The 15,114-nt window shown below is 41.5% G+C and overlaps 1 protein-coding gene across 3 annotated transcripts in view; it reads right to left on the bottom strand.

Moving 5' to 3' along the window:
- PTK2 (protein tyrosine kinase 2) overlaps positions 1–15,114 on the bottom strand; it is a 187,623-nt gene that overhangs the window by 86,425 nt on the left and 86,084 nt on the right. For all 3 annotated transcript variants that reach the window (XM_057369158.1, XM_057369160.1, XM_057369159.1), the window contains 2 exons: positions 9,073–9,239; positions 3,052–3,139 (listed from right to left, as the gene is read on the bottom strand). In XM_057369158.1, the coding sequence (XP_057225141.1) occupies positions 3,052–3,139; positions 9,073–9,239 (255 nt within the window). The remainder of the gene's footprint in view (positions 1–3,051; positions 3,140–9,072; positions 9,240–15,114) is intronic.

The raw sequence follows: 15,114 nt of genomic DNA, 5'->3' as shown, positions 1-15,114 counted from the left end.
AATCTGGCTGAAAGTGTAAGCAGTTGGGCCCAAGGGAGTAATGCAGTCGATGCAGAATCACCACTTAAATGCTCCACAGATTGAAAAAAGAGAAGATACCCTGAAGTCCTGTCACCCACTACCTCTGACACCTGCCAAAGAGAGCAGTGACAAAACAGACACAGTTCCARCATTAGTTTGTTGATCAGAGCTCTCAAATGGGATGTGAAATGACGTGACTGGAAGACACAGCTCCTCCAGTGAAGGGGAATGACCTAAACATCAGCCTCTCCCATGTCTGGCCTCAAAGCTGAGCCACATCCTGAGCACAAGAGGGTCCGCATGGCGCCRTTAGTAGGACTGATTCTGATGTTATTAACGAGTTGTGTGGTTTTCCCCTGCTCACATGCACTAATTTTAATCCCTTGCTGTACAGATTGCACAATGAAAGGTCTCATTAAGTGCCCTGCTTTAYACTTCCAATTAAGAGCAGCTCACGCCCACCGCAGATGGCAGAACGACCGCACCATCACAGCAYGTCAAGCCACAAAAAGTGCCGGGCACAGGTTCTTGATTTGTTTGTGACTCCTGAAGATGAGGAATATTCAAAAACAAAGAAAGGTCACAGCATCCTCAAAACAGTCAAAAATCAAGGAGAAAATAGTGATTTCATATATCAAGCCCAAGCTGAGAAGCCTGAAATGCACTGATTTGCACAGGGCAGTGCACTCGCTGAAGTGAATGGGAGTAGTCATGCATGTGAAGGATCCAACGTGTGCCAGCTTTGGGTTTAACAGCCTGATAATTGTGGTTTGGGTGAGCTGSATGAATAAACCCTGTCTGTTGACAGTGATTAAAGTAACATTTTGTTATCTTTACAAAATGTTCTGGGCTTTTCCAGAAGACAAAGATCACTTGAGGATTCAAACTTTCTTTTTTAACAATGCTGTGGCTGTGCAATTCAGATTCAATAAAACCATTACAATTCCGAAATCCATGGGTGACAGAGGGTTACCAGGTTTCTTTTCCTCCTCCGTGAACTTTTTAATTTGATGYTATACATTTTTAATAAGACAGACAACATGTGTTTGGATGTTACCAAGTCAGCAATAGGTTCCCAGCCTCATCCTGACAAGAAAGTCACAGGCATCATCTGGTCCTCACAAAAACCTTTTATAATCATTTATAACGCACCAAACAGCAATGTATTTGACTTTTACATCAACAAAATAACAATCTGACTACAGAAGTGTCGTTTCTGTTGGATTTTTAAATTTTTTTAGTGGGTTCTACATTCCTTATCTCTGACAGTTACATTTGTGCAGAAAGCTCGGGATTTCTACGTATGCATATATGAATTCTGTACATTCTGTTGTTCTTGCCTATATACAACATGATGTGCCTGACTGAGGGCAGTGGATAGCAAAAGAMGATATTAAAATGTTGCAGGAATGACATTCAGAGAGAAACAGAACGTGAAAAATAAACTTTCCTTGCTTTTTCATCCTCTCCTATGYTGTAGGTCTGGTTTATGATGCAGTGTTACTGCTCAAATTCTTCTCTTGCCTTCCTTTCATACCTCACCGTGCTGCCTTAACACTTTACCAGATAGAAGTTATTGTCCTAGTTTATCCAAGAGGAAAAGTGAGATTTATGGAGCAAAGCAGAATCATGGATAGAGAATGACAGCTCTGGAAAGTTCTGCACCTGATTTCCATGACAACAGAGACTCAAGTACCTTGCAGCACCCCTAAACAAAGAGCAGTGCCTTTTAAAGAACTGAATTTAGAAATTCCTCACTGTAAGATGAAGAAGAAAGGGGAAGAGAAAAGAAATGGGATGGTGTTCAGAGCAAGGAGACAAGAACCTCTGATTTTCACTCTATAATAGCACTGGGTTTCAGAGCACTGTCAGATACAGGCAGCTGTCAGCTTTGCCTATCAGTCCTGATGACCTTCATAAACTTTTTCTGAGCCATTTTTATCTGTTTGTAATGATTTCTCTAAATTAAGTTAAAATGTTAACAATGGTTCCTCAGGCATGTCAAATTCCTTGCGTAAAAAAACCAGTTCTTCCCTGAGGCAGAAATGAGAGGACACTGTGGGCTTGCAAGGTGCTGAAGAGGTAAGTGATGGCATTCAGGAAATTCAGTTCATCACCTACTTTTGCATCACAGGAAACACAAATCTCCTGTGTTAAAAGCCAGTATGAAGGAAGCCCCTTGCTGCTCAAGGAAAAAAGGACACGTTTTTTTTGTTTCTACAAGAATCCCTGGCAGGACTACACTAAAAACTCACTAAAATTCAGACAYTTTAAGGCTAAAACCAGCACATTACACAAATCAATTAAACTAGAATGTTAAGTCCAAAGAAGCACTGCAGGAGAATTGGTTTTTCAGAAGTCAACTTCATGCATCAATACAAAAAATGTCATTACACAGTAAAAAAATTAAAAGTCATTTACCTAAGACAAGAATATGTGTATAAAATTGCACTTGGTAAAGTTAGGGGGCATGGTAACCATTCTAGTCCCCTAAAAGATATCACTATGAAGTTTTACTGTGAGCTTTTCTGTCTAAAAGCAATTAAAATRATTTAACTGAATAAAATTACAATTTAATGCTTAATTTATTGAAACTTTGACYATTACACATGGATTTTAGCAATCCAGAAGAGATCCTCAAACCAAAAAAAACCTAACACTGTGAGTGACAAAAAAAATTTGATGGTTTGTAGTGAAATTGTCACTCAGTTATACTTGCAAAAATAGAAAAATTCAGCAGTTTAATCACGTGTGAATTAACTGTAAGAAGCCAGTGGAACAACAGCCAATTTTATCTGAGTTAGGACAATTACTACCTGCAGAATTACTTTGGTTTTGGAACATATTCCTCACCACTTCTCAAGGAGAAACATGCCATGGGCTTTGTGCCCTTTCTGCATTATACATGCAACCTTTATTTTTTTCAACTTTTTCTGTTTCTGCAGTAATATGCTACACACATAAAACAAACCCAGAGTTTTCCAAATTCAGTAAAATCAGAAAAAGACAAAGTAGTAGAAGTGAACATACCTGTTGATAGAAAAAATTTAGAGTTGGTTTGTCCTCAGTGAATTGGTTTAGAAATCCTTTTGGCAAATACCGAATTCTCAATTCATATCTGAAAAGCAAGAAAAAGAGACTGTTGAGAAGAATTAAAATTAATATTTCCTCACAAATTAAGTATGTCTCCAAACATTCTTAAAAACATGAATAAAATCAAAACAAACAGAAAACTGATAGAAAATTACCTCTTTGGCTACTCAAGAGAACTAAACTGGAATTTACCTGTACCTGACATTTTTTAGAGGTGTTTACAAAGGACTTTTGTAACAGAAACAAAACTTAGAGCCCTGCTCTGCCTTCTCAGAGCCTCAGAGAGGATTGAAGCACGAGGACTTGGAGCAGATGAGCTCCACATCACCCAGTTCAGTGAGAACAGATGAGCTGCCAGAATCACTGACACAACCCATGGCAACAGCTTTTATCTCTGGTTATCACAAGCAGCTACTTAAAACACTGATCCTGCTGCTCCAAGAGTGACAAACTCACCCACCAGGGAGCCACATCCTACAGGAGAACAGGGACCAGGACTCAGCTCCTTCTTTGATCAATGCTYTAATATTCACCTCTGAATTTTCCATAGGTTTTGAAGTGATTTCTCTGTAAAAAGGTTTCCTGCTCCCTTATCCATCATCAAGGCACATACAAAGGCCAAACAGTTTTGAACTTGACAGTCGTATTTTTCAAGTTAATGGTACACCAGAAATGAGGSAAATTCAGAATGACCCTTGATCCACGACCTACACTACATCTGTATCCCTTCTCAAAGCTAAACTTCTGCTTTCAATCACTAAATTTAGTATTATTGCTTGTCCTGTGGTAACAGCCCACAATATTTGACACAGACTGTTTGCTTCCTCCTCTGACACATTCCTTCAATGGAAGTCTGATAATAAATGTCTCCATCCCTGTGGCTGTGCCAACACAGCATATCCAACTAACACTCTTTACAGTCCTTCCCAAAGTAAGTATATTTAACAATCTGCTTATGATAAGAGCAAATATTACATCTCAATCTGCTGGTTTCAGCAKGACAAGAACTTTTTTCAGCAAGTGATTTGGCTGTCTATAATCAAGATTTACATGGGGATTTGGTAAAAATTTACTAGGGGTAAGTGCTGCTTAGGATTCCACTTCAAGCAGAAGTTGCAATATCCTTACTTGCTTTRAACTCACTGAACTCATTCTAACATTGYCCTGTTAGAAACCATTACAATAAGRRAAACATTYGGAAATTGTAAACACACATAYTGTATACAAACAAGGAATACWTAAAAWTATGGGGTTTTTGTAGTATGGYAATRTATTTCATAATTCCTGTGCACAGAATACATGCTCTTAAATTAAAGAGTGTAACACAGGAGAGATTGAGAACACCAGACAGATGTACAGTGGATGTAAGGAAGAAATGTTTTATTGAGTGTGKTGAGACCCTGGCACAGAGAAACTGGGGCTGCCCCATCCCTGGAAGTGTTCAAGGGCAGGGTGGATGTGGCTTGGAGCAAMCTGGKATTGTGGGAGATGTCCCTGCCCATGGCAGGGGGTTGGACTAAGTGACCCTTAAAGGCCCTTCCCAATCCAAACCATTCTCTGACACAATGACACAGACACAGATAAACAAAAAAAATACTCAGAAGTCTCACAGTTAAGACAAACTCTCACAGATTACTCTCCTCTGTGAAGGAACACACTATCACCTTTGATTGTGGATCAGACCTCACATTTCCTGATCCCCAGCAGATATCTAGCAATTCATTAAAATTTTAGATACCAGCCAAATTGTACCTCCAGATATTTATGTGCCAGGGAGAGGAGGAAGCATGAGCACACAATCCAGCTGCAGAAAAGCAAAGCTTCTCCTGCTTTTTATTCTGCCATATCCCCTAAAATCTACTGCTGAACACAACTGCAGAGACTGACGTGGAATAAAACAAGTCTGTGTAGAAGACTTCCTTCCTTCCTTTTTTGGGGGCTCTATAATCTAGTGCATTTTAGAATGACAGAATTGTAGGAAAAGGTTGGAAAAAACCTTTAAGATCATCAAGTCCATCAAGTCCAACCAACAACCCAGCACCATCACCATGCTCACCATTACAGAGTGTCCTCAATTGCCACATCCACTGTTTTTTTGAACACTTTCAGGGATGGCAACTGTACTGCTTCCTGGGGCAGCCTGTTCCATCACTTGACAATTCTTTCCATGAAGAAATTTTTCCTTATCTCCAACCCAAATCTGCCCTGAASCACAAATCTAATGAGGAGTGTCCGATGGAGCAAAGGAGGTTTGGGGAAGACATTATCACTCTCCCCAGCCACTTGAAAGAAGGGTGTAGCCAGATGGGGGTCCAAGTCTTCTCCMGAGTAACAAGWGACAGGATGAGAGSAAATGGTCTCAAGTTGTGCCACGAGAGGCTTAGMCTGGACTGGATATCAGAAAATTGGATAGTGGATAATAGGAAACATTTCTTCATGGACTGGGCTGTCAAAGATTGGAACAGGCAGCTCAGGGAAGTGGTGGCATCACCATCCTTGGAGGGATTTAAAGGGCATGTAGATGTGGAACTTGGGAACATGGTTTAGTGGTGGCCTTGGCAGAGCTGGGTTAACTGTAGGGCTTGATGACCTTAGGATCTCTTCCAACCCAAACAATTCCGTGATTCTAGGATGCTGAACACCATTAGTCTCGGGAATTAAAAAAAAAACCCAAGCAAACACAGGAAAGTCAATCCTTTTCTTTTACACAGACGTGTCTTTTTAATAGATCAGCCATGAAAGTGCTGCTTTTTATAATAGGATCTCATGAGAATATCAGGTAAGGCAAACCAGCTGGGCTGGGACAGTCACCGTGAGTGACCTTCATTACCTATTTATAATCTAATCTCTGCCTGGGCCTGTGGGAATGAAGAAGCTGACTTCCAAAGGCCARCTCAAGGATGGGCTCCATTTTCAATATCCTCTAAATTTACTGTCTTTGAAATGCAGCCAACTGACAAGGATGACAAGTCCCTTTCTCACAAACCAGTTCTGCTTTTGAAGCAAGTATCTCAGCTGATGATCACCCCCATTATGTCTGATAAATTATTCCTGGAAGATCACCCACTCTGATTACTGCTCTGCCCTTATACTGGGGTTCAGGAGCACCTGACACACCTCACTAAGGTGACATCAACAGAATTCACAAGTTGCACAGTGAAGTGACCCATCCACAGCACAGTGAACATCACTGAGCACTTCTGGGAGCTTCCCTGTCAGCACCAAGCACCACCTGGGCAGCTGGTGGAGCCAAAGAAGAAAGGATGATCCTACTCTTAATAATTTGTGTCACTGAAAGAAATAATCTCAGTTCCAGCCTTGCCTCCAGCAGGTTCTGATTCAGTTCACATCAACAGAAAAGTAACCAGAACAGAGAAGATGAGAACTAAAAGGGCAGACAAAGGAGAAGCCTTGTGTGAGTTTAATGAACTGAATCAGCTCGCTGAAGGATTAGAGAAGTATAAGGCTCACAGAAAGAAAGGAAAARGACTGGGTAACTGGAAGCAAGAGAAAGGAGAACAGAGTGTGGAGAGAAGAGGGACAGATATGTCAGATCAACTTGGTCAACTCATTAAACCATCCCACAGGTGACCTGGCCTTTGTGTCTGTGCCATGGCTTTTGTAYCACCAAAACTCACAGCCCAGGACTGCTGAGCACTGACTGGGCTGCCAGAGGCAGAGCRTGGATGCCAGCTCTTTACAGGGACCTGCTTTACAGACCCAAACTACAGAACCAGAAAATGCCAGCCGTGTGGGGGACAGGGTACTCCAACACACAGCATTTATTGAACCGCTTGATACGTCTTTAGTGTGACAAAACAGACCAGAGAAAGGGAACGGTGCTCTGGCAGACAGTGGGTTTGGAGATATAAAGGACAGCAGCTGTGACTGCTGTTTAAGGCTCAGTTTTGCACAAAATGATGAGGGTTGGTGTTATCTGTGATCTAAGAGCCCCACATCCTGCTAACCCTGGCTGACCCAGCTGGGAAATGGATTTTATTCTGCTAACTTTCGTGTACAACCTACTGACAATCCATGTAATTTACAGTATCTGGATTAGTCCAGGAGAATTCCAAGTTCTAATTCCTGAACACTGTGAATACACAGCCCTTTAATTTACATGATAAAAACAAAATAACCACATGTGAGGCACTTAAAGGTTTACTAACACWATAGGAAACTTTCAATTTAAGAACCATTCCAAGACTACTTCCCCTTTGGTAATCTAAACATTTCTACAAGTACTGTCATATGATCTTAGACACTTTGTGTTATGGCATTACAAATATGACAGCAGCATTTTGATTATGCACAGCAAATCTCTCTGGGTTTAAAAGGTATGTCAGGCTGCATGTATTCGATAACACATTAAATGACACTTGGAAAGGTACTGAATAATTTACATCTTATCATAGCTCTTTCATGAGCATTTTACACAATTCCTCTCCATAAACTTCAAAACAATATCTAACTTTGTTTTTAAAACCAATTAAATGTGTTCTGCAATGTGTACCATGCAAGCTGTACTGTCTAATAAAAATGGAACTGACACTTGTACACTTTGAATTTCTACAGCATAAATTATTCACATCTCATTCACCACATGATAGCATCCACTATAATGGAAAGGATTCAGGAATCTCCTCCTTTCTAAGCTGTGATTTCACAGTATTATCAAGGAAAAATTTCCTGTGAGGGAAAATACTTATATAGATCACGGAAACAATAAAACATAATCTGCACAGAAGAGAATATGCAACATAACTGAAACCCAGGTTTCAAACATTCCTAATTTCTTTGCATTTGTGGATTTGTTAAAACCGGGACCCTAAAGAGAATTTATAAACTGAAGATTGCCAACTGTGACATTTGCTAGAATACAATAACTCCATTCTTGAGAAATTAAGTACAGACTATTTTCAATAATTTTGAAGAAGGTATGCGTAGCCTTTAAAACAACCAGCAACTTTTGCACAAATTATAGTTATGAGCAGAAACCACAGAAATGGATGCACAATGCCCCTGCAATGAATGAGCAACCACAGTAATCTAGTCTTTGGTTTAAACYCTATTTGGTTTATTGGTATTTTACAACTCTAGGAGCCCCCCATTTTCTCTAGTAGACTACTGTGTCTTTCTGCAAATAAATTTTAGTTTCCTCTTGTCTTTGTACCAGGAAAGTGGACACAGTTTCCTTCCTTCCTCTCCTGGGCTGCAGCAGCAGCTTACCCTCCAAAAAAGCTGAAGAAACTTTTTAACCAGTTAATCAGCATCATGAAAAACCTCAACACATGTGCCCAGGCTATGAAAACAACCCAAAAATCTGCAGTTATCCTTCTACTGTTTCACTGCTCCTGGTATAGCTTGAGAAGATCACAGCCAGAAGGAAGGCAGATGTCATTTATTGCTCTGGGCCTCAATATAAGTAAGTTTAACAACTGAGAAGTTTTGCACAGCAAAGGGATAAACTGATTTTTGACTGCATTTCACTCTTCTCAAATCACATTTTTCCTACTCAGTCTATAGATAAGTACAAACATTACTTAACAATATCCTTYTGGCTTTATTTAAATAATAAGATTTATCCTTTTAAAATTGCAGCCCTGAGCTCATACCACAACTAGGAATAGCATTCCTGTCCTAAAACTTTTAAGTAAGACAAAAATTGCAGATTTCAGCACAAATGACTAGGAGATTTCTGTTCCTATTTTATGCTTCCTCTAAATCCCAAGTTTCTCTTCAGTTTGCATGAAATCCCTTACAACAAAACCCTTTTAAAGCAAACAAAACACTGCTCACAGCTCTTAGTGAAAAGTTTGGTGGGTTTATTTTCCCCCCATTCCATCAGCTCTATTCCACTACAAGAGGACCTTTCTTAACAAAACAAATTACAGATTATTTTTTATGACAAGGCAGAAAGACTTATATGACTGACATTGAACAGATTTATAGTCTTACTTCCATTCTTCTGGAGGGTGGGTTAATTCAAATTTCTCTCTCACATTGGACACCCCCATGTCCAGGTGTAGCCAGTGAACTTCCTCMGAYTGCAGGTGACTGAGCCGTAACCCATAGCAGGCCACGTTTTTCACTTTGTGACTGTCCACAATCTTCTGGATTATACCCTAAAACACAGAAAAACACACTCTTTACAAGCTTGTAAAATACAACTGATACATTTCAAAAACTTTAAGTATTAACCTGTAATACCCTACACAAAATACCAAGCAGCACACAGGTAGCACCTTTATTAGGAATACTAAATATGTTTTCTTGTAAGCTAGTCTTTCACACAACCAGTTACAATTGCTAAAGTTTTACCAGCATGGCTTCAGAAAATGTGAGTAAATATGTTCCATATATCTTATCAGTTTCGTGTCAGTATTTGCTCTATGTAAAACAGAACAACATAAAAGAAAAACATATCAAAAGCAGGTTTGTGGAGGAAAGCAAGATGTATTAGTTTAAAAAACTCCACCAGCAGCCTTTAAAAGTCGCTCTCCACCAAGAACCAGAAAATCATCTTGGACTTTCATCCTCTCTAGTGCCCCAACAGCCAGGATTTCACAGGTCACACCACAGCCCCTTGGTTTCCTCCCCCCTCACTCATTTGATATTCAGCACAGATCCCTTATAAAACCAGGCAAGAGACAATTATTTGGGAACATTCTCAAACACAACAAATGCTGTTTGCCCTGAGGTAAATTTCAGAGTTTGAGCATCTCTTGCCCAAGAAAGGAACCTTTTACATAAATCCGTAGCAGATTGCCGTGTCAGACATCAGAAAGGTCTGCCACGCARTAACTAAAAATCAAATGTGTCAGTAGAGCAGGGATGAGCAACCTTTGAGGTGCAGCGTGCCAGGCTGGCCTGTTCTCATCCTGATCAGGGAGGCAGCAGGAGCTCTGAGCTGCTGCCTCACAACCCAGTCCAAGGGAAGCCTTGTCTCTCAGCAAGGCAGCAGATCCTGCCAGCAGGAGCTCAGCAGGAGCAGGGGCTATCKCTGCTCCCAGACACTTCTTGTAAGAATTCACAGCCTTTGCTCCTGAACGTGTAATGATGTGAAAATTTCCCACTGAAAACGCTCATGTGTGAGTATATATTCACACACAGATACACACGCACACAGATGCACACAGAGATGCACAAGTTGCTGATTCTTGCTCAAAATTCCAGAAATACATCGACTACGGGAGACAGAGATGCGCTACTGGAGTGATTTAGGTGAGAGKGTTTTCAGTATGATGACACTGTGGGTCTGGGGCACAAGTCTGGTGAGGAGCAGCTGGGGGATGGTTCAGMCTGGAGAAAAKGAGGCTCAGGGGGGACCTTCTCTCTCTCTACCACTCCATGCCAGGGGGGTGCAGCCAGGTAGGGTCAGACTCTTCTCCCTGGTMATAAGAGATAGAATGAGAGGAAACAGCCCAAGCTGCACCAAAGGAGATTTAGATTGGGTATTATGGGCAATTTCTTCACTAAAAGGGTAAAAGCCTTGGAATTGGCTGGCCTGGGGTAGTGGTGGAGTCATCGCCTTGGAATTGGCKGGCCWGGGGTAGTGGGAGTCACCAATCCCTTGAAATGTTCAAAAAACATGTGGATGTGGCACCGGAGGACATTGTTTTGTGGTGAACTTGGTGGTGGGTGCCGGGTTCACAGCTGGATCTGATGATCTAAGCCGTCTTTCCCAACCTAAATGACTCAGTGATTGCTTCCCAAAATTTATTATTTTATACCACAAAGTAATTGTTTAAAACCCTGATTGTGCAAATTAAGCAAGCAGAAAGCTAACTGCAAAAAGAGAATTAAGGAAGCACTAAATYTGAATAGAGGGGGAAGATGACACGTGTAGGAGTGGAATCATGCTGTTGGTGAGGTGATATCAAGCTGTTAAATCAGCTCACACATCTCCTCAAACTGCAACCTTTAAATAATCTCTCAGAAGCAACACAGTGCAYAGAGAAATGTAAAACAGAATTCTTTCAAGCCTACGGGAAGGAAACACAAGCCGTGTGTGCAAGTTCATGGGGACTGAGTTAGAAGAGCTTCCATCAAGCCCAACASGACCCTGTGTCTGAGAGCAGCATCCTCAGAAGAGTCACTATGGTTCAGAACCCACAGTGCCCCAAATTTCCCTTGTCTCCCACGCCCTGGAGCTGGACATCAGTGCTAAGTTGATGGTGAGCCCAGACCTGAAGGAAGATGGGCAGCAGAAGCAAAGCAAGCAGGAGGCTTGCAGAGGACGGTGCTGTGTGGGAGGGAGACTTCACAACACCGGCAAATCCAAGTTTTGAAGCAGCTGGCAGCACCAGACTCACCAGCCACAGCCTGTCCCRACAGCCAGAAGGTGCCCGAGCTGCTGGGACAAAGGTCTGATGCAAAGTGGCAACTCCCTGCAGGCACCTCGGTGAAACAACTCCAGGAGTGGCCACAGATGGGTGCCAGGGATGAGGCAACACCAGGCAAGCACACAGCAACACTTCCCCCAAGTGCTCTCCTAACCTCAGACTATTTTTATCCCACTGGATTTCCCAAGCCAAGCATTGTTTCTGTCATTCAGCAGCCTTCAATGAAACTCTTCCAATTACTCATCCTGTCTCCTCTTAAAGCAGTTCACTTYTTGCAACCTTCCCCAGCAATTCCAAAGGTCTATTATCAGGTCAGTGAACGGTTTTAAATCTGAATTAAATGTAAATTGGTTAAGTTTGTTTCTTGCCTGCATTTGAGGCTCTTTGTATCACAAACTACAAAGGAGAACAGTTGCCTGTATCCCTGGAAACMCTCACCACCACCAAGTACTCTCAGAACTGACAGAAGCATTTTTAACCTCTTCTTCACCAAAAGGACAATCTCTGCTTAGTTAGTAGCATTTTGGCAGGCGAGCTCTCATCCAAAGGGAACAGGGCCAGTTTTTCTATGTGCAAACAGAAGAGATTCATTCATTTTCATCTCTCCCTGCACAGAGCATGTAACATACAGTGTTACATTTTGGAAATCCATCCCTTCCCCCATCTCTGACACTCTCAGTTGATAATGAAAATGGAGGTGCATGTTCTTAGAAGATAGTTACACCTGCTGTGATAAGAAATGGCTTCGGAAAAGAAAAAATTATGGTAAAATTATCTATAACCATGACCCACTGAGACTACTGATGCGTAAGACTCAGCTGAAACCATTAGTGTTCACTCAGGGAAGAATCAAGATGGAAATCTCAGACCCTCTCTAGTCTTCAGGCTGGGATTACAAAAGGACTGAAGAAGTCAKATGTCCTAATTCCCACCAAAATTGAGTGAGATTTTAAGCCTCTGTCCTTTTTGTATCATCAATCAAGCCTAAACCTAGCACAGAATAAAAAATAAAAATAGACATATTTTCTGAATTATGTAAGAAGGCTGAGGTATGTGGCGAGGTTGTTGGTATTACCCCCAAGAAAATGATTAGCAACGATTCGTAMGTACTGGAACTCAAGAGAAAGTCAGCACAAACACTACAGAGACAGCARAATGGGTGCAAAGGAGGTCAAGTGCAAGTGTTGGAAAATATGTTCTAAGAAGTCTTGTATTGTCAGGAAGAAAGAAGTGATGCTTTATGTGAAAAAACCACATTAAGTGCTTCTCTTCTCTGTCATTTACGAATGCTGCAGAGCTCATTCCAGGTGCTATCAACCCACAGTCAGAATCAAAAACTGGAGAAGTTAGGAAACAGGATGATTAAAACACGGAATGGGTGGTTGGCAGGGGAGAATTCTAAAGTAAAACACCTATTTGCTTATACACGTTTTTATTATTAAACCAGAGAATTTGAATTTTCAAACATTTAGAGCCAGATATCCTACCAGGAGAGGCAGCAGCAGAACAGGGAGGCTCCAGGAAGTTGCCTGGGGGAGCACAGCCCCCCCAGAGAGGACAGTGGGGTCCCCTGAACCAGCACAGGGCTTGTTCCACCAGGCTGCCCTTTCCAAACAGCCCAAGATYCATCCCCAAGGCTTGTGCTGGCACTGCAGGCAGGGTCAGGTCAGTGCATGTAACTCCCATAAGCAGTAAATAACCTGTTTAGTCTCCTCAAGTCCCAGGCAACCTCCACAGACCCAACAAAACCACTGCCGTCACTCCAGGATGGGTGACAGCCTCTGGRTCTTCCACGGTGGCTCTGTGAGGAGCTCTGCCAAAGCAGCCCCATGTTCTCTGTGGCAGTGACGAGAATGCTTAATCAGAAATTTCCAGACAAACAATTTAACTGCTTAACCACTGCACAATAGCAACTACAGCATCCTGCTGAGACATGTCACCACAATCTTTTAACTGGAAGCAGGGCCAAAGAAATCTGAAATCTCTCCAGACTCTACTGCAACCAGCCTTTCAGCTCAGGAAGCTCCTCAGCTGGATTACTGAGAGGAAAAAAAAAAGGTAAGGAACAGCACTTTCCACCTGGATTACAAACTTCTGATCTCAAATTAATCACAGCTAGAAGTACTTCTTGGAGAGCTTGACTTCAGCAGAAACCTAATCCAGAATGAGATTTCACTTTGGGTACAGGGGATCCCTACATGAATATAAATTCCCATGAGGAGTTTTCCTGTGTCTGTTGGCAGCTCCCTACAACTGCAAGGCAGTCACACAATCTCAGSCACTTGAATGCGGTTTACCATAATCACATTGATTTTAATTAGGTTTCTGAAGCTGACATTTCTATCCTGAACATAAAATTGACCAACACAGCCTAGCAAGAGAGAATGGGAAGCCTTCCTTGGAACTTCCTATCAATAACAGGCAAAGAATAGGTCACCTTTCCCTCCTTCTGCCCCAGAGAGAAGAAAAAGCTTTTCCTATAGGTAGAAAACTGGATAGCACTCTTTTTAATCATTTGTCTGAAAACCACAGATATGCAACACAGCTAATTTAAAAAATAGATTAATATTTGCCCTAAATTAGGAAAATGTGCCCAAAAATAGAATTTACAGTGCAGTAGATTTAGGAGAACGATGAAAAATCAAGACAGAGCAGAGAAAGGCCAAAAGGCACAGAGTACCCTTGGCTCTCCCAGTATGTATCAATAATACCTCATGCTTCTGTAAAGGAGTGAAAATGAATTGCTTGCTTGTAAATTAACAAGATTGATGTGCTACTATGAATAAATTGAAGACAGAATAATGTACTCCCAGTGTGACCACAAACCTAATTTCCTTATTTAGTAGGAAGGAGAAAGTTTCTTGCACTAGAAAAAGKCTAAGTAGCAACTCTGACACAGGCACAGCGTGCTAATGTTTGTGCAGCACTTCAAATATGTCAAACACTGTTTATATATCAAGTATTGTAACTCCTGGTGATAGATTTATAGGGGGAGCTTAAATGAAAAGCTGGACAAAAGTAAATGACAAAGTTCTGACGAAAATTAGTTTATCATTTCCATAAAGGAGAACTCTAGAATGTGCTCACTACACCAAAATCTGGGTTGTCCTCTGATAACACTGTCTGACAGTCAAATAAAAAAAGCCACATTCCTCTTTTTCTCATTACTGTGCTTATCCATCAAACACTTTCATGTATCATATGAGAAACAAGACTGGGAAACTGATGAGGCTGCACAAGAACTCTGCCTCTGAAACCCAACAAGTTCCTGTCAAAAACACAGCCTGAACACAGGTTATTCTGGTGCCCAGGATCCTGTCACACCAGCACAGAGACACCTCAGCTCAAGCAATACACCCACCCAAGTGCCTCAGAGCCTTTCACATCCAAGCCACAAAGGGATCTGTCATCCCAAATACCTCTGCATGCCCACACAGAATTCCATAAGGAACCTTCCAAGCTCACACTGACAGTACTGACAGAGCAGAGCTGGTACAGCCCTGCTTTGCAGTCTTGGATTAATCAGCACTTTTCTAATCCTACTGCGCACTTCCCCAATAAATGTAACAATGTTTTAAAAGCTAACAAAATTAAAACATTGKTTTAGTTTAAAATTTAGTTTTCCAGAAGCTTAACATCCAAAGCAGTGTGGGTA

This window comes from Malurus melanocephalus, unplaced genomic scaffold, assembly GCF_030028575.1.
Source record: "Malurus melanocephalus ecotype Western Australia unplaced genomic scaffold, MMel_1.1 scaffold_104, whole genome shotgun sequence".
Lineage (NCBI taxonomy): Eukaryota > Metazoa > Chordata > Aves > Passeriformes > Maluridae > Malurus > Malurus melanocephalus.
The sequence above is the reverse complement of the archived record's forward strand: the minus strand, read 5'-3'. Positions and strand labels throughout refer to the sequence as shown.